Below are 20,154 nucleotides of genomic sequence, written 5' to 3' on the forward strand. Positions count from 1 at the left end.
CAAAGTTTAAAGCAGGTGCGGTTGCTGTGCAGAGGTCAGAGGGCAAGAGGGGGGGTGAGCCGGTGGTTTGATTTATTAGGATCCCCCATTAGCTGACGCCAATGGTGACAGCTAGTCTTACTGGGGTTCGACAGATAACAAAAAATACATTACAGACAATTTACATAAAATGTAAAACATTAGCATGTAGTGAGTGTCTGTGTGCATCTATCAGTTACACATACATGTCAGTACATACACACGAGTTGGTCACATGGGGAGAGGCGTTGTGCGGTGAGGTGAGGTGTTGCTTTATTTGTTTTTTTTATACAAGGTTTGCTGTGCACTTGCGCTACATAAGATGGAAGGGAGTTCCATGCACTCGTGGCTCTGTATGATACTGTACGATTCCTTGAATTTGTTCTGGACATGGGGACTGTGAAAAGACCCCTGGTGGCATGTCTGGTGGGGTAAGTGTGTGTGTCAGTGATGTGTCCAAGTTGACTATGCAAAGAACTTGGAATTTCAAACCTATTAATGTTTCTTATAAAAACAAGAAGTGACACAGTCAGTCTTTCCTCAACTCTTAGTCAAAATAGACTGCCATGCATAGTATTAATATAGGCCTTCTGATTACAATGAAGAGCAAGATGTGCCTCTCTGTTCTGGGCCAGCTGCAGCTTAACTAGGTCTTTCTTTGCAGCACTTGACCATATCTTGATTATTGTCCAGTCATAAGATCAAACTAGAGCCGGGCAGACCTCTCCCCATACACAGCTAACTAGGTAACCATTCCACATTGGCTACAAAGGCATACACTCATACGGTACAGTGTTTGTGTGTGTGTGTGTGTGTGTGTGTGTGAGAGAGATGATGTGTGTATGGATGGTGTAGGTTGTTAATCGGGGCCTTATGTGTGCTGACATATGGCAGAGAGTTTAATGGTGGTAGATTTACTGAAAACCCTACAGTATCTGGAGGGGTTATGAGAAGGTTATAGAGATTGGATAAGGAGGTTATGGAGGTTGAGAGGGGTGTAGGGGGGCTGACAGGCAATGTGTAAGAATCACATGGTGGATGCTGAAGAAAGGACAGCTCTACTCCAAACCTGTCTGTTTGTGTCTAGGCCTGCCGGACTTTTGACTACCCTGTCACATCTCATTCCCTTCCAACTGAGGTGGGTCTATGTGCATGCATGTGTGTGTGTGTGTGTAACTTTTTGCCTTCAATAAAGCTGGTCAAATAAACAATATAAAAAAGAAAGAAAGAAATAGTCAGTAATAAATGTGAAGTGATGTTCTGACCTTTGGTTTGGGAAACGTTTCTAAATGGTCCAGACCAGGTCTGGATCAAACTGAAGGCCTTTCATTCAGGCTGGGGAGAGATAAATGCTAAGCTGCTCATATGCTTAGTCATCCTGGGCATAAGTGTGTGTCCACGTGCACATACACAATTTACAGAGCTTTTACATGAATAGAGACACCAAAGCATCTGCCTCCCTCCCTCTCCCTCTCCTTCTCACTCTTTCTCTCTCTTTTCTGTCTGCCAGTAGCAATTCCATTCAAAGCAGTTCAAAGTCTGATTGTGTAATGTACAATATAGCCAAAGCAAGAGATAATTAAACTCATCTCACCCAAACCTGGCAGTCTTTGATAAAACCATCACAAATTGAATTGACAACAAATTAAGCAAATAGCATTTTATACAAAGACCCACAGATGAAAAACAAATAGAGGAGATTAGAATGAGGAAATGCTTTTGACTACTTGGTCCTCACTGCCCCTCAGGCTATGGCATGATGCCACACCCACACCCTTGACCGTGCCGCCCCCTCCTCCTCCCACACAAACAGTATTGTTTTTTCAAACCTGGAAAGTTACTCTCTCTCACTCTCTCTCTCGCCAACCATCTGGCTTCCTCACTCTCCTTGTCTCTTTCTCTATCTTTCAGGTGAATCAGCCCTGTGTGCGTGCGTGCATGTCTGTATGCACACGTGTGTGACTGTGCATACGTCTGTGTGTGCGCATGCACCCAATTGTGTTTGTGGCTTTGTGCGTGTGTGTGTGTGTGTGAGTGATTCATCAGGTCCTGCTTGTTGGTTGGTATTGATTCTGGTTACTCCGGGGTATATTTATGTGAATTAAACGTCCTCCTTTGTCTTTATCTCTTCTCCCTGTAATGAGGGACCCCTCAGGCACAGTGTAACGCTTGGTCTGCTTACACACGCTCTCTCTCTCTCAGCAGTGGTGAGTGGTGTATGGAGGAGGCCTTGTCTGCCTAATAACTGGGGCTGCACTACAGACATAGAGGTCATATTCCCTCTTGCACAGAATAGACAACCTTGCCTAATGGACTTTCCTGTACAGGCCAAGAAGACTGTGGCTGCGTTCCAAACTGTGCTGCAGTTACACACTAGAACAGGGTTCCCCAATAGGCGGCTTATTAAAATAAAAATCTGCTCAGAAAACTTGGGGGGACAAATAAAATCACCCGCGGGCGAAGTTGGTCTCCCCAAGTTTTCTGTTTTGTTATTATTTTAAATGAGTTATGTTGTTGGACATAAACTGGAAATGACCAGTAAATCAACTCAACGTTATTTTAATTTCGGAAATCTGTTACACTCTTAGAAAAAAGGGTTCCAAAGGGGTTATTCAGCTGTCCCCATAGGAGAGCCCTTTTTGTTCCAGGTGTAGAACCCTTTAATGTAGTAATATGCTAAATGTACTACATGGAACCCAAAAGGGTTCTACCTGGAACCAAAAAGGGTTCTACCTGGAACCAAAAAGGGTTCTACATGCATCCAAAAAGGGTTCTACCTGGAACCAAAAAGGGTTCTACATGCATCCAAAAAGGGTTCTTCAAAGGGTTCGTCCCATGGCCCCTGTACTACTGGGGATCCCTGCACTACTGGGGGTCCCTGCACTAGACACTAGAGAAAAGTTAAACCCTAGATACTCATATAATATGCACTGCAATGCACTTTACTGTACATGCCAAGTAGACTGTAGCTGCATTCCAAACGGTATGTTTAGACATGTCAAAAGTTCAGTTCATCCCTATACTATATAATATGCAGTTCCAAAACACAATTATGCAACAGCATCTCTGGATGGACTCCAGTATGTGCTTGCTTGGGTGGATAGTGGATGCACTCATGCATAAAATAATGTGCTACATACAGTCAATGGCCTTCTAGGCATCACTGAACTGGATCATTACCACCAAACCGTGACTGTCTCATTGCGCACACCTGGTTCCCATTCTCCCTGATTAGTATGTTTATATATGTGCCCTCTTTTCCCCATTGTCCTTGTTGATTATTATTCCATGCCTGTTGGTCTTGTGAGCACCAGTGCTCTGTTGTATCGGCTTGCGTGTAAACCTCTATAAAAAATACACGGGACAAGACCCGTAATAACAAGTGCACCCCTAGCTCTTTGTTTGCGTTACAGCCATAAATATATATGCCTGCTTGTTTTGGGCTTCGTCCCTATCATGTTCCAGACGTACTCTATTTTGGGTAGAGAAATAAAACAAACTATTTTCATATTCGTGTCTCCTATCATTGGATGCATTGATGTTTTTTTGGTTGTGTTTTGGATTATTTTGCCCAATAGAAATGAATGTTAAATAATGTATTGTGTCATTTTTTTGTCACTTTTATTGTAAATAAGAATAGAATTTCTAAACACTATCACATCCAGCCGTGACTGGGAGTCCAATAGGGTGGCGCACAATTGGCCCAGCATCGTTCGGGTTTGGTCGGGGTAGGCCATCATTGTAAATAAGAATTTGTTCTTAACTGTCTTGTCTAGTTAAATAAAATAAAAAATACATTAATGTGGATGTTACAATGATTACGATAATCCTGAATGAATCGTGAATACTGATGAGTGAGAAAGTTAGACGCACAAATATACCCCTCAAATAGTTTTTTACCTCCCTGTTGTTGTAATGCTGAGAGGATAGCATGTCTTGGGGGTATGGTATTTGTGGGTCTGAAACTTTCATTACTCAAATAGTTTTTTACCTCCCTGTTGTTGTAATGCTGAGAGGATAGCATGTCTTGGGGGTATGGTATTTGTGGGTCTGAAACTTTCATTACTCAAATAGTTTTTTACCTCCCTGTTGTTGTAATGCTGAGAGGATAGCATGTCTTGGGGGTATGGTATTTGTGGGTCTGAAACTTTCATTACTCAAATAGTTTTTTACCTCCCTGTTGTTGTAATGCTGAGAGGATAGCATGTCTTGGGGGTATGGTATTTGTGGGTCTGAAACTTTCATTACTCAAATAGTTTTTTACCTCCCTGTTGTTGTAATGCTGAGAGGATAGCATGTCTTGGGGGTATGGTATTTGTGGGTCTGAAACTTTCATTACTCAAATAGTTTTTTACCTCCCTGTTGTTGTAATGCTGAGAGGATAGCATGTCTTGGGGGTATGGTATTTGTGGGTCTGAAACTTTCATTACTCAAATAGTTTTTTACCTCCCTGTTGTTGTAATGCTGAGAGGATAGCATGTCTTGGGGGTATGGTATTTGTGGGTCTGAAACTTTCATTACTCAAATAGTTTTTTACCTCCCTGTTGTTGTAATGCTGAGAGGATAGCATGTCTTGGGGGTATGGTATTTGTGGGTCTGAAACTTTCATTACTCAAATAGTTTTTTACCTCCCTGTTGTTGTAATGCTGAGAGGATAGCATGTCTTGGGGGTATGGTATTTGTGGGTCTGAAACTTTCATTACTCAAATAGTTTTTTACCTCCCTGTTGTTGTAATGCTGAGAGGATAGCATGTCTTGGGGGTATGGTATTTGTGGGTCTGAAACTTTCATTACTCAAATAGTTTTTTACCTCCCTGTTGTTGTAATGCTGAGAGGATAGCATGTCTTGGGGGTATGGTATTTGTGGGTCTGAAACTTTCATTACTCAAATAGTTTTTTACCTCCCTGTTGTTGTAATGCTGAGAGGATAGCATGTCTTGGGGGTATGGTATTTGTGGGTCTGAAACTTTCATTACTCAAATAGTTTTTTACCTCCCTGTTGTTGTAATGCTGAGAGGATAGCATGTCTTGGGGGTATGGTATTTGTGGGTCTGAAACTTTCATTACTCAAATAGTTTTTTACCTCCCTGTTGTTGTAATGCTGAGAGGATAGCATGTCTTGGGGGTATGGTATTTGTGGGTCTGAAACTTTCATTACTCAAATAGTTTTTTACCTCCCTGTTGTTGTAATGCTGAGAGGATAGCATGTCTTGGGGGTATGGTATTTGTGGGTCTGAAACTTTCATTACTCAAATAGTTTTTTACCTCCCTGTTGTTGTAATGCTGAGAGGATAGCATGTCTTGGGGGTATGGTATTTGTGGGTCTGAAACTTTCATTACTCAAATAGTTTTTTACCTCCCTGTTGTTGTAATGCTGAGAGGATAGCATGTCTTGGGGGTATGGTATTTGTGGGTCTGAAACTTTCATTACTCAAATAGTTTTTTACCTCCCTGTTGTTGTAATGCTGAGAGGATAGCATGTCTTGGGGGTATGGTATTTGTGGGTCTGAAACTTTCATTACTCAAATAGTTTTTTACCTCCCTGTTGTTGTAATGCTGAGAGGATAGCATGTCTTGGGGGTATGGTATTTGTGGGTCTGAAACTTTCATTACTCAAATAGTTTTTTACCTCCCTGTTGTTGTAATGCTGAGAGGATAGCATGTCTTGGGGGTATGGTATTTGTGGGTCTGAAACTTTCATTACTCAAATAGTTTTTTACCTCCCTGTTGTTGTAATGCTGAGAGGATAGCATGTCTTGGGGGTATGGTATTTGTGGGTCTGAAACTTTCATTACTCAAATAGTTTTTCACCTCCCTGTTGTTGTAATGCTGAGAGGATAGCATGTCTTGGGGGTATGGTATTTGTGGGTCTGAAACTTTCAGTACTTTAATACACATAAGTGAATTTGTCCCAATACCTTTTGTCCCCTAAAATGGCGGGACTATTAACAAAAAGTGCTCTAATTTCTAAACGGTTCAACCGATATGGATAAAAATGCCCTCAAATTAAAGCAGGACAGTATGCACTTGAACCTCATAGTCATCGTATAATTTCAAATACAACGTGCGAGAGTATACAGAGCAAAAAAAACAAAAAAAATCACTGTCCCAACACTTTTGGAGCTCACTGTATACTAAGGAGTCCCTGAGTACACCAATATGGACATAGAGAGATAGGAGGTGAAGGTATGAATCCATGTTTTCTCAGCCATAGAAATGTAATAAAAGTGTCCGTTCTAGTAATTATATTTATATGTTCTCAGTCTTCTGTTAGAGCTGAATTGTTACACAGTTGATTGATTGTGTTACATTATTTGTACACTATTTTCTTGTCTGATTGGTGAGAACACTTTCATTTACAGTTCATTCTCATAGGAACAAGTGGTAATTTTTGTGTTTTCACATTTTAACGCTTTAAATTAGTTTAGCTTCCAAGATGGCGTAGCAGTAGGACGTGTTGTCGTGTTCCTTGTATATATCGTTTGTTTTCGTTTCGTTTTCGTTTTTTTCTTCACATATCTTTAAAACTTTTTGCTGAACCTCAACTTCTTCTAAATACTCTCCTGCAACCCGCCTCACCCAACGTAGCTTTTTTCCTAAAGTATTTATATTTGCTTCGGATCTGGAACCCCTCAACTGAAGCTAGCCAACTAGCCAACTAACTACCAGCTTCAGCAAAACATTGCTAGCGGTCTTCAGCTAACCGGTCAGCTAACCGGTCATCAGCTAACCTTTAGCTCGGAAAGCTCTCGCCAGTTCGAACAACGCGACTCTAACCAGAGCATAACGGACCTATCTATTATTTTATTTTATTTTTTACCCCCGGATTCCCATCGCAAACGGAACATTTTGAGCTCCTGGGCTACAATATCCAGACCCACGACCGGTCCATTGATGTCACCGCATGAAGAGGAATAAACAGACTCCCCCCATCGCGACGTCCCCAAAGGCTAACTCTCTAGCCCTTGCTATCTCCTTGCTTGCAAATTCGGCCTGCTAACTGCTAGCTTGTTTAGCCCGGTCCGCTAACTGCTACCGTGTTTAGCACCGTCTACTAACTGTTAGCTTGTTAGCACAGGCCTGCTAACCATCTGAATCGCCGCGTCCCAAACACTCACTGAACCCATATTTACTTTCTATCCCTTTTCGATTTTTAATTTGTTTATACCTTCCGGTAACCTGCCTCACCCAATGTGATACGGAACCGCTATTATCTTTACATTTTTAGAACACACTCAAGAACCTTCAGAAGCTAACCAGCTAACTGGCTACAAGCTATTTAGTCATTGTTAGTTTTCTAACCTGGATAACACTCGCCAGTCCAGCTTCCCTGCCCCATCCACCGCTGCCCCTTGGACACTGATCACTTGGCTACATAGCTGATGCAGGCTGGACTGTCCATTAATTCACGGTAATCCATTCTGCTTGTTTATGTTTTATCTGTCGGCCCCAGCCGCACTTAGGCTCTGTGTGTAGTTAATCCGACCCTCTCTGCCTAATCTATCGCCATTCTACCTGCTGTTGTTGTGCTAGCTGATTAGCTGTTGTTGTCTCACCTACTGTTTTAGCTAGCTCTCCCAATTCAACACCTGTGATTACTGTATGCCTTGCTGTATGTCTCTCTCAAATGTCAATATGCCTTGTATACTGTTGTGCAGGTTAGTTATCATTGTTTTAGTTTACAATGGAGCCCCTAGTTCCACTCTTTATACCCCTGATACCTCCTTTGTCCCACCCCCCACACATGCGGTGACCTCACCCATTACAACCAGCATGTCCAGAGATACAACCTCTCTCATCATCACCCAGTGCCTGGGCTTACCTCCGTTGTACCCGCACCCCACCATACCCCTGTTTGCGCATTATGCCCTGAATATATTCTACCATGCCCAGAAACCTGCTCCTCTTATTCTCTGTCCCCAACGCCCTAGGCGACCAGTTTTGATAGCCTTCAGCCGCACCCTCATACTACTCCTTCTCTGTTCCGCGGGTGATGTGGAGGTAAACCCAGGCCCTGCATGTCCCCAGGCACCCTCATTTGTTGACTTCTGTGATCGAAAAAGCCTTGGTTTCATGCATGTCAACATCAGAAGCCTCCTCCCTAAGTGTGTCTTACTCACTGCTCTAGCACACTCTGCTAACCCTGATGTCCTTGCCGTGTCTGAATCCTGGCTCAGGAAGGCCACCAAAAATTCTGAGATTTCCATACCCAACTATAACATCTTCCGTCAAGATAGAACTGCCAAAGGGGGAGGAGTTGCAGTCTACTGCAGAGATAGCCTGTAAAGTAATGTCATACTCTCCAGGTCCATACCCAAACAGTTCGAACTACTAATTTTGAAAATTACTCTCTCCAGAAATAAGTCTCTCACTGTTGCCGCCTGCTACCGACCCCCCTCAGCTCCCAGCTGTGCCCTGGACACCATTTGTGAATTGATCGCCCCCCATCTAGCTTCAGAGTTTGTTCTGTTAGGTGACCTAAACTGGGATATGCTTAACACCCCGGCAGTCCTACAATCTAAGCTAGATGCCCTCAATCTCACTCAAATCATCAAGGAACCCACCAGGTACAACCCTAACTCTGTAAACAAGGGCACCCTCATTGACGTCATCCTGACCAACTGGCCCTCCAAATACACCTCCGCTGTCTACAACCAGGATCTCAGCGATCACTGCCTCATTGCCTGTATCCGCTACGGAGCCGCAGTCAAACGACCACCCCTCATCACTGTCAAACGCTCCCTAAAACACTTCTGTGAGCAGGCCTTTCTAATCGACCTGGCCCGGGTATCCTGGAAGGACATTGACCTCATCCCGTCAGTTGAGGATGCCTGGTCTTTCTTTAAAAGTAACTTCCTCACCATTTTAGATAAGCATGCTCCGTTCAAAAAATGCAGAACTAAGAACAGATATAGCCCCTGGTTCACTCCAGACCTGACTGCCCTCGACCAGCACAAAAACATCCTGTGGCGGACTGCGCTAACATCGAATAGTCCCCGCGATATGCAACTGTTCAGGGAAGTCAGGAACCAATACACACAGTCAGTCAGGAAAGCTAAAGCCAACTTCTTCAGGCAGAAGTTTGCATCCTGTAGCTCCAACTCCAAAAAGTTCTGGGACACTGTGAAGTCCATGGAGAACAAGAGCACCTCCTCCCAGCTGCCCACTGCACTGAGACTAGGTAACATGGTCACCACCGATAAATCCATGATTATCGAAAACTTCAACAAGCATTTCTCAACGGCTGGCCATGCCTTCCGCCTGGCTACTCCAACCTCGGACAACAGCTCCCCCCCCCCCCGCAGCTACTCGCCCAAGCCTCTCCAGGTTCTCCTTTACCCAAATCCAGATAGCAGATGTCCTGAAAGAGCTGCAAAACCTGGACCCGTACAAATCAGCTGGGCTGGACAATCTGGACCCTCTATTCCTGAAACTATCCGCCGCCATTGTCGCAACCCCTATTACCAGCCTGTTCAACCTCTCTTTCATATCGTCTGAGATCCCCAAGGATTGGAAAGCTGCCGCAGTCATCCCCCTCTTCAAAGGGGGCGACACCCTGGACCCAAACTGTTACAGACCTATATCCATCCTGCCCTGCCTATCTAAGGTCTTCGAAAGCCAAGTCAACAAACAGGTCACTGACCATCTTGAATCCCACCGTACCTTCTCCGCTGTGCAATCTGGTTTCCGAGCCGGTCACGGGTGTACCTCAGCCACGCTCAAGGTACTAAACGATATCATAACCGCCATCGATAAAAGACAGTACTGTGCAGCCGTCTTCATAGACCTTGCCAAGGCTTTCGACTCTGTCAATCACCGTATTCTTATCGGCAGACTCAGTAGCCTCGGTTTTTCGGATGACTGCCTTGCCTGGTTCACCAATTACTTTGCAGACAGAGTTCAGTGTGTCAAATCGGAGGGCATGCTGTCCGGTCCTCTGGCAGTCTCTATGGGGGTGCCACAGGGTTCAATTCTCGGGCCGACTCTTTTCTCTGTATATATCAATGATGTTTCTCATGCTGCGGGCGATTCCCTGATCCACCTCTACGCAGACGACACCATTCTATATACTTCCGGCCCGTCCTTGGACACTGTGCTATCTAACCTCCAAACGAGCTTCAATGCCATACAGCACTCCTTCCGTGGCCTCCAACTGCTCTTAAACGCTAGTAAAACCAAATGCATGCTTTTCAACCGTTCGCTGCCTGCACCCGCACGCCTGACCAGCATCACCACCCTGGATGGTTCCGACCTTGAATATGTGGACATCTATAAGTACCTAGGTGTCTGGCTAGACTCTAAACTCTCCTTCCAGACCCATATCAAACATCTCCAATCGAAAATCAAATCAAGAGTCGGCTTTCTATTCCGCAACAAAGCCTCCTTCACTCACGCCGCCAAACTTACCCTAGTAAAACTGACTATCCTACCGATCCTCGACTTCGGCGACGTCATCTACAAAATTGCTTCCAACACTCTACTCAGCAAACTGGATGCAGTTTATCACAGTGCCATCCGTTTTGTCACTAAAGCACCTTATACCACCCACCACTGCGACTTGTATGCTCTAGTCGGCTGGCCCTCGCTACATATTCGTCGCCAGACCCACTGGCTCCAGGTCATCTACAAGTCCATGCTAGGTAAAGCTCCGCCTTATCTCAGTTCACTGGTTACGATGGCAACACCCATCCGTAGCACGCGCTCCAGCAGGTGTATCTCACTGATCATCCCTAAAGCCAACACCTCATTTGGCCGCCTTTCGTTCCAGTTCTCTGCTGCCTGTGACTGGAACGAATTGCAAAAATCGCTGAAGTTGGAGACTTTTATCTCCCTCACCAACTTCAAACATCTGCTATCCGAGCAGCTAACCGATCGCTGCAGCTGTACATAGTCTATTGGTAAATAGCCCACCCATTTTCACCTACCTCATCCCCATACTGTTTTTATTTATTTATTTTTATTTTTCTGCTCTTTTGCACACCAATCTCTACCTGTACATAACCATCTAATCATTTATCACTCCAGTGTTAATCTGCATAATTGTAATTATTTGCCTACCTTCTCATGCCTTTTGCACACAATGTATATATAGACTCCCCTTTTTTCTACTGTGTTATTGACTTGTTAATTGTTTACTCCATGTGTAACTCTGTGTTGTCTGTTCACACTGCTATGCCTTATCTTGGCCAGGTCGCAGTTGCAAATGAGAACTTGTTCTCAACTAGCCTACCTGGTTAAATAAAGGTGAAATAAAAATAAAAATAAATAAATAAATAAAAAAAAATTCAAATAAGAGAGCTATTTCAAACAGCACTACTCTCTCTTAGTATAAGGACGTTAATTACAAATATGATGAATGCAGTGTGAAATGGACTTCAAGCATACAGTTGCTTAGACTCCATTGACAAATCTCCACAGCATCTATCGTTTCTACCTCTTCAATATCCCAATTAAAGCAGTGGAGTGAAATTGGGCTGGGTCCAGGGCTCCTCTAGTCCCATTTGGCGTGTGTATGTGTGTGCACATGTGCGTGTGCTGCGTGCTCCAGCCTGGTTAAGCTACAGGGTGGGTGCCATGCCAACCCCTCTCTCTCCACAGAGTAAGTGACTACAGAATGTCTGCCACACAAAAAAGACCTGTCCACAGATTATACCCAAAATAAAACAAACAAGAATGATACAATGTCTATTTGGGAATAGGGTGCTATTTGGGATGCCGCCATAGTATCTTCTCCTAACTGTAAAATGTTAGGTCACATGTGAATGGAGATATAGCAGACGGGCACACTCATTCTCTTCTATCAATCCAATGGCATTTGTACCGAATACTGCTTTATACAAATACATTGGTCACATAGTGCTTTACAGCAACAGCAGGCCTAAACCAGGGGGGAGATGTGACAGTGGTAAAGACAGACTCCCTACTTCTAAACCTAAGAGAGATTCACTTAACCAACTCTGATAATACAGTCGTGGCCAAAAGTTGAGAATGACACAAATATTAATTTCCACAAAGTTTACTGCTTCATAGTCTTTAGATATCTTTGTCAGATGTTACTATGTAATACTGAAGTATAATTACAAGCATTTCATAAGTGTCAAAGGCTTTTACTGACAATAACATGAAGTTAATGCAAATAATCAATATTTGCAGTGTTGACCCTTCTTCTTAAAGGCCTCTGCAATCCACCATGGCATGCTGTCAATGAACTTTTGGGCCAAATCTTGCACAATCAATGCTTGGAGTTTAATGTTTTTCCTGGAGAGAAGTGGCTTCTTTGCTGCCCTTCTTGACACCAGGCCATCCTCCAAAAGTCTTCGCTTCACTGTGCGTGCAGATGCACTCACACCTGCCTGCTGCCATTCCTGAGCAAACTCCGTTCCAGCGGCTGAATCAACTTTAGGAGACGGTGCTGGCGCTTGCTGGACTTTCTTGGGCGCCCTGAAGCCTTCTTCACAACAATTGAACTGCTCTCCTTGAAGTTCTTGATGAATGATAAATGGTTGATTTAGGTGCAATCTTACTGGCAGCAATATCCTTGCCTGTGAATACCTTTTTGTGCAAAGCAATGATGATGGCATGTGTTTCCTTGCAGGTAACCATGGTTGACAGGAAGAACAATGATTCCAAGCACCACCCTCTTTATGAAGCTTCCATTCTCTTATTCGAACTCAATCAGCATGACAGAGTGATCTCCAGCCTTGTCCTCATCAACACTCACACCTGTGTTAATGAGAGAATCACTGACATGATGTCAGCTGGTCCTTTTGTGGCAGGGCTGAAATGCAGTGGAAATGTTTTTGGGGGATTCAGTTCATTTGCATGGCAAAGAGGGACTTTGCAATTAATTGCAATTCATCTGATCACTCTTCATAACATTCTGGAGTATATGCAAATTGCCATCAACTGAGGCAGCAGACTTCGTGAAAATTCATATTTGTGTCATTCTCAAAACTTTTGGCCACGACTGTACAGTTCACCACAACAATGTGTTCCAGATAGGAAATTGGAACAATCATGTCACAGTTTAGGTGATACACACACCCAACACACACAAACACACACTGCTCATTGTGTGCTGTGCCAGTCTGGTGCTGCTGATAGGCAGCGTGTGGTTCTTCCTCTGTGTTAATCTGACATGGTGTGGCGTGGCATTAGCGTGGCGTTAGCTCCCACAAGAGTTACAGTCAACAGAGGCCCGAGCCACTTCCTGTCCACCCGGGGGCTATCAGCACGCACAGACAGGCCTCTCACACACACACACACACACACACACACACAAACACACACACACACACACACACACACAGCCAATGACTAATTATAACCCCCACTGCACTAGACAACATACAGTAGGCTACACACACTAACAGCATGGAAGTGACTCATCAACTTAATAAATGCACAAACACAGGGCTGGTTAATAGCATAGTACAGTATATATTATAGGGAATATGGTGCCATTTCAGACACAGCCCCAGCCAGTTTACAGTGGAGGAGATGATGATGTCATAATCTGTGGCCCTGAGCATAGCTGTGACCTGTATCTGTTTCTCTGTAACTGACCACCCTATTATTGTGAGCTATGCTACAGGGTGGCATGCACTGTTAAACTGGACCAATGAACCACACCCAGACAGTCATGACTCACCTCTCTCTCTCTCTCTCTCTCTCTCTCTCTCTCTCTCTCTCTCTCTCTCCCAAACCCTCCCTCCCTCCATCCATCCATTGAGGGGTAGAAGAAGATAGAGAAGGGGAGCGAGCACAAAAAGGAGGAGAAGATGGGGAGATCGGAGGGGAGATGGGGGAGGATGGAAACAGAAAGGAGGAGAAAAGGGAGAGAGGAGGTGAACTAGATGGGGGTGGACACATGAAAAGCAGGAGAAAAGGGAGCGATGGGAGGAGGGAATAGAGGGTGGACACAGAAAATAGGAGAAAAGGGAGAGATAGAAGGGCAAAAATAAGAATAGAATGTCATTGGAAATGGTTTACTCACCAGCTCGACAGAGCCATAGTGTTTTCGGCTGAAGTCTCCACGCCTGCAGCCCAAGTCCTCCGAGGCAGAGCTGCAACACAGACGCATGGTGATCAGTCTTTCCTCTCTCTCTCCTCCATAAGGAGATTGACACACTCACTGACTCGCTCACTCACTCCTACAGGTGGCTGCTTGGCTCTACCTCTCTCTTTCTCTCTCTTTCCATATATCTTTATTTTTCTCCTACTATCCTCCTTCTAGGTATCTCTGACACTAATTCCTCTCCTTGTTAACTTATCACTCACTGTCTTTTGCTCTCTCTTTTGTTGTCGTCCTTCTCTCTCTCCATCTCTCTCTGCTCTCTCCAATTCTAGGTACCTCTGTTTCTCTTCATGTTCACTTCCCTATCTCATTCTCTCTCTTGTTGTTGTCGTTGTGTCTCCCTTCTGCTCTCTCTCTCTCTCGTAGGACTAGCTATCCAGCAGTAGCAGCATGGTCCAGCCCCAGTCCTGATTGAGAGGTGGGCCCGAATTAAGACAACCCCCTTCTTTCATGTTCCAATTAAGCCTGTCCAACCACAAACAAACAAAAAACATTGTGATCCAGAACCACAGTCAAGAAACCATAGTGAATCACAACCACATATACAAAACTATTTTTCAATCTGACCATTCAAAAGACATTCCGCCACTGTCTCTGAATCATATTTGATTTCACACACTGTTCCGAATAGCATAGTTTCCATAGGGGAAATTATTCTGCTCCACTAAGAAGTACAGTACAGACAAAGCATCAAACCCTTGAGAGCAGAGCAAGAGTGATGTAGTCTCACAAGTCATATATGGGCAATTCCATGATAACAGGATTATGTGGATTTTTACCAAACAAAAACATTTCAAATTTAAGTTTAGCTACACAACTCTATGCACAGTCACACATTTTTTAAATGTCTACTTCGACAAAAACACATTTACTGGAAGAACTATGTAGATACAAAATCATTTTTGAGGTTATTGAACTACAGTAAGTGAAGTGGATTTACAGTTGAAGTCTACATACACTTTAGCTAAATACATTTAAACTCAGTTTTTCACAATTCCTGAAATGTAATCCTAGTAGAAATTCCCTGTTTGAGGTAAGTTAGGATCACCACTTTATTTCAAGAATGTGAAATGTCAGAATAATAGTAGAGAGAATGATTTATTTCACCTTTTATTTCTTTCATCACATTCCCAGTGGGTCAGAAGTTTACATACACTCAATTAGTATTTGGTAGCATTGCCTTTAAAATGTTGAACTTGGGTGAAACGTTTCATGGCTACCTGCCAATGACTGGAACGAACTACAAAAATCTCTGAAACTGGAAACACTTATCTCCCTCACTAGCTTTAAGCACCAGCTGTCAGAGCAGCTCACAGATTACTGCACCTGTACACAGCCCACCTATAATTTAGCCCAAACAACTACCTCTCCCCTTACTGTATTTATTTTATTTATTTATTTATTTTGCTCCTTTGCACCCCATTATTTTTATTTCTACTTTGCACATTCTTCCACTGCAAATCTACCATTCCAGTGTTTTACTTGCTATATTGTATTTACTTTGCCACCATGGCATTTTTTTTCCGTTACCTCCCTTATCTCACCTCATTTGCTCACATCGTATATAGACTTGTTTATACTGTATTATTGACTGTATGTTTGTTTTACTCCATGTGTAACTCTGTGTTGTTGTATGTGTCGAACTGCTGTGCTTTATCTTGGCCAGGTCGCAATTGTAAATGAGAACTTGTTCTCAACCTGGTTAAATAAAGGTGAAATAAATAAATAAAATTGTCCATTTGGAAGACCCATTTGTGACCAAGCTTAAACTTCCTGACTGATGTCTTGAGATGTTTCCTCAATATATCCACAATTTTCCTTTCCTCATGATGCCATCTATTTTGTGAAGTACACCAGTCCCTCCTGCAGCGAAGCACCCCCACAACATGATGCTGCCACCCCCGTGCTTCACGGTTGGGATGGTTTTCTTCGGCTTGCAAGCATCCCTCTTTTTCCTCCAAACATAAAGATACAGTGCCTTGCAAAAGTATTCGGCCCCTTTGAACTTTGCAACCTTTTGCCACATTTCAGGCTTCAAACATAAAGATATAAAACTGTATTTTTTTGTGAAGAATCAACAACAAGTGGGACACAATCATGAAGTGGAACGACATTTATTGGATATTTCAAACTTTTTTAACAAATCAAAAACTGAAAAATTGGACGTGCAAAATTATTCAGCCCCTTTACTTTCAGTGCAGCAAACTCTCTCCAGAAGTTCAGTGAGGATCTATGAATGATCCAATGTTGACCTAAATGACTAATGATGATAAATACAATCCACTTGTGTGTAATCAAGTCTCCGTATAAATGCACCTGCACTGTGATAGTCTCAGAGGTCCGTTAAAAGCGCAGAAAACATCATGAAGAACAAGGAACACACCAGGCAGGTCCGAGATACTGTTGTGGAGAAGTTTAAAGCCGGATTTGGATACAAAAATATTTCCCAAGCTTTAAACATCCCAAGGAGCACTGTGCAAGTGATAATATTGAAATGGAAGGAGTATCAGACCACTGCAAATCTACCAAGACATGGCCGTCCCTCTAAACTTTCAGCTCATACAAGGAGAAGACTGATCAGAGATGCAGCCAAGAGGCCCATGATCACTCTGGATGAACTGCAGAGATCTACAGCTGAGGTGGGAGACTCTGTCCATAGGACAACAATCAGTCGTATATTGCACAAATCTGGCCTTTATGGAAGAGTGGCAAGAAGAAAGCCATTTCTTAAAGATATCCATAAAAAGTGTTGTTTAAAGTTTGCCACAAGCCACCTGGGAGACACACCAAACATGTGGAAGAAGGTGCTCTGGTCAGATGAAACCAAAATTGAACTTTTTGGCAACAATGCAAAACGTTATGTTTGGCGTAAAAGCAACACAGCTGAACACACCATCCCCACTGTCAAACATGGTGGTGGCAGCATCATGGTTTGGGCCTGCTTTTCTTCAGCAGGGACAGGGAAGATGGTTAAAATTGATGGGAAGATGGATGGAGCCAAATACAGGACCATTCTGGAAGAAAACCTGATGGAGTCTGCAAAAGACCTGAGATTGGGACGGAGATTTGTCTTCCAACAAGACAATGATCCAAAACATAAAGCAAAATCTACAATGGAATGGTTCAAAATAAACATATCCAGGTGTTAGAAAGTCAAAGTCCAGACCTGAATCCAATCGAGAATCTGTGGAAAGAACTGAAAACTGCTGTTCACAAATGCTCTCTATCCAACCTCACTGAGCTCGTGCTGTTTTGCAAGGAGGAATGGGAAAAAATGTCAGTCTCTCGATGTGCAAAACTGATAGAGACATACCCCAAGCGACTTACAGCTGTAATCGCAGCAAAAGGTGGCGCTACAAAGTATTAACTTAAGGGGGCTGAATAATTTTGCACGCCCAATTTTTCAGTTTTTTATTTGTTAAAAAAGTTTGAAATATCCAATAAATGTCGTTCCACTTCATGATTGTGTCCCACTTGTTGTTGATTCTTCACAAAAAAATACAGTTTTATATCTTTATGTTTGAAGCCTGAAATGTGGCAAAAGGTCACAAAGTTCAAGGGGTCCGAATACTTTCGCAAGGCACTGTAGTCATTATGGCCTATTTTTGTTTCATCAGACTAGAGGACATTTTTCCAAAAAGTACAATCTTTGTCCCCATGTGCAGTTGCAAACCGTAGTCTGGCTTTTTTATGGAGGTTTTGGAGCAGTGACATCTTCCTTGCTGAAAGGCCTTTCAGGTTATGTCAATATAGGACTTGTTTTACTGTGGATATAGATACTTTTGTACCTGTTTCCTCCAGCATCTTCACGAGGTCCTTTGCTGTTGTTCTGGGATTGATTTGCACTTTTCGCACAAAAGTACGTTCAGGAGACAGAACACGTCTTCTTCCTGAGCGGTATGACGGCTGCGTGGTCCCATGGTGTTTATACCTGCGTACTAGGTCTTGGCTGATTTCTTTTGATTTTCCCATGATGTCAAACAGAGGCACTGAGTTTGAAGGTAGGCCTTGAAATACATCCACAGGTACACCGCCAATTGACTGAAATTATGTCAATTAGCCTATCAGAAGCTTCTAAAGCCGTGTGTCACGCCCTGACCATAGTTTGCTTTGTATGTTTCTATGTTTTGTTTGGTCAGGGTGTGATCTGAGTGGGCATTCTATGTTGTATGTCTAGTTTGTCTGTTTCTGTGTTTGGCCTGATATGGTTCTCAATCAGAGGCAGGTGTTAGTCATTGTCTCTGATTGGGAACCATATTTAGGTAGCCTGTTTTGTCATTGTGGATGATTGTTTATGTTATGTTGCTTGTTAGCCCAGTTTGATTAGCGTCACTTTGTTGTTTTGTAGTGTTCAGTTTTTTCCATTAAAATGACGAACACTTACCACGCCGCATCTTGGTCCTCCTCTCTATCTCCAGACGACATCCGTTACATAATTTTCTGGAATTTTCCAAGCTGTTTAAAGGCACAGTCAACTAAGTGTATGTAAACTTCTGACCCACTGGAATTGTGATACTGTGAATTATTAGTGAAATAATCTGTCTGTAAAAAATTGTTGGAAAAATGACGTGTCATGCACAAAGTAGATGTCCTAACCGACTTGCCAAAACTATAGTTTGTTGACAAGAAATGTGTGGAGCTGTTGAAAAACTACTTTTAATGACTCCAACCTAAGTGTATGTAAACATCCAACTTCAATTGTAGTTCTAATACCTTTCCAATACTTTTTCTGGTAGATTTTTAAGATGTAAAATTTGAGGGAAAAAAATGTACACTGAACAAAAATATAAAAGCAACTTGTGAAGTGTTGGTCCCATGTTTCATGAGCTGAAATAAAAAATCTCAAGATTTATTTACAACCAATTTAGCGAGCATTTCTCCTTTACCAAGACAATCCATCCACCTGACAGGTGTGGCATATCAATAAGCTGATTAAACAGCATGATCATTACAAAGGGGCACTTTGTGCTAGGGACAATAAAAGGCCACAAAATGTGCAGTTTTGTCACACAACACACAATGCCACAGATGTCTTAAGTTTTGATGGAGCGTGCAATTGGCACGCTGACTGCAGGAGTGTCCACCAGAGCTGTTGCCAGGTAATTGAATGTTCATTTCTCTACCATAAGCCACCTCCATCATTTTAGAGAAGTGGGCAGTACGTCCTACTGGCCTCACAACCACAGACCACGTGTAACTATGCCAGCCCAAGACCTCTACATCCGGCTTCTTCATCTGCAACCACCCACCCGGACAGCTGATGAAACTGGGTTTGCACAACTGAAAAATGTCTACATAAACGGTCAAACGGCATTGCGTGCTCGTCGTCCTCACCAGGGTCTTGACTTGACTGCAGTTCAGCATCGTAACTGACTTCAGTGGGCAAATGCTCACCTTGATGGCAATTGGCACACTAGAGAAGTGTGCCCTTCACGGATGAATCCCGCTTTCAACTGTACCGGGCAGATGGCAGACAGCGTGTATGGCATTGTGTGGGGTGTGTGGTTTGCTGATGTCAATAGGGTTATGGTATGGGCAGGCATAAGCTACGGACAATGAACACATTTGCATTTTATCAATGGCAAGTTGAATGCACAGACACAGCGTGAAGAAATCCTGAGGCCCAATGTCATGCCATTCATCTGCCACCATCACCTCATGTTTCAGCATGATAATGCACGGCCCCATGTCGCAAGGATCTGTACACAATTCCTGGAGGCTGAAAATGTCCCAGTTCTTCCACGGCCTGCATACTCACCAGACATGTCACCCATTGAGCATGTTTGGGATGCTCTGTATCGACGTGTACGACAACGTGTTCCAGTTCTTACAATTTCCAGCAACTTCGCACAGCCATTGAAGAGGAATGGGACAACATTCCACAGACCAAAATCAACAGCCTGATCAACTCTATGCAAAAGAGATGTGTCATGCTGCATGGGACAAATGATGGTCACTCCAGATACTGACTGGTTTTCTGATTCACGCCCCTACATTTGTTTTAAGGTATCTGTGACCAACAAATGCGTATTCCCAGTCATGTCAAATCCAGAGATTAG

At 43.2% G+C, this 20,154-nt stretch overlaps 1 protein-coding gene across 8 annotated transcripts in view; it reads right to left on the minus strand.

Moving 5' to 3' along the window:
* The window catches only part of LOC110509517 (GTPase-activating Rap/Ran-GAP domain-like protein 3), a 178,578-nt gene that overhangs the window by 87,706 nt on the left and 70,718 nt on the right, over positions 1-20,154 (minus strand). For 7 of the 8 annotated variants that reach the window (XR_005040445.1, XM_021590431.2, XM_021590428.2 and 4 more), the window contains exon 2: positions 14,015-14,084. Coding sequence is in view for 7 of the 8 variants with exons in the window: in XM_021590431.2 (XP_021446106.2) it covers positions 14,015-14,084 (70 nt within the window). In the remaining variant the exon portion in view is untranslated. Of the gene's footprint in view, positions 1-14,014; positions 14,085-14,298; positions 14,658-20,154 lie in introns of those variants that run through there. The other variant, XM_021590427.2, reaches the window with a different exon arrangement.

The sequence above is a fragment of the Oncorhynchus mykiss genome, chromosome Y (assembly GCF_013265735.2).
Source record: "Oncorhynchus mykiss isolate Arlee chromosome Y, USDA_OmykA_1.1, whole genome shotgun sequence".
Taxonomy (NCBI): Eukaryota; Metazoa; Chordata; class Actinopteri; order Salmoniformes; family Salmonidae; genus Oncorhynchus; species Oncorhynchus mykiss.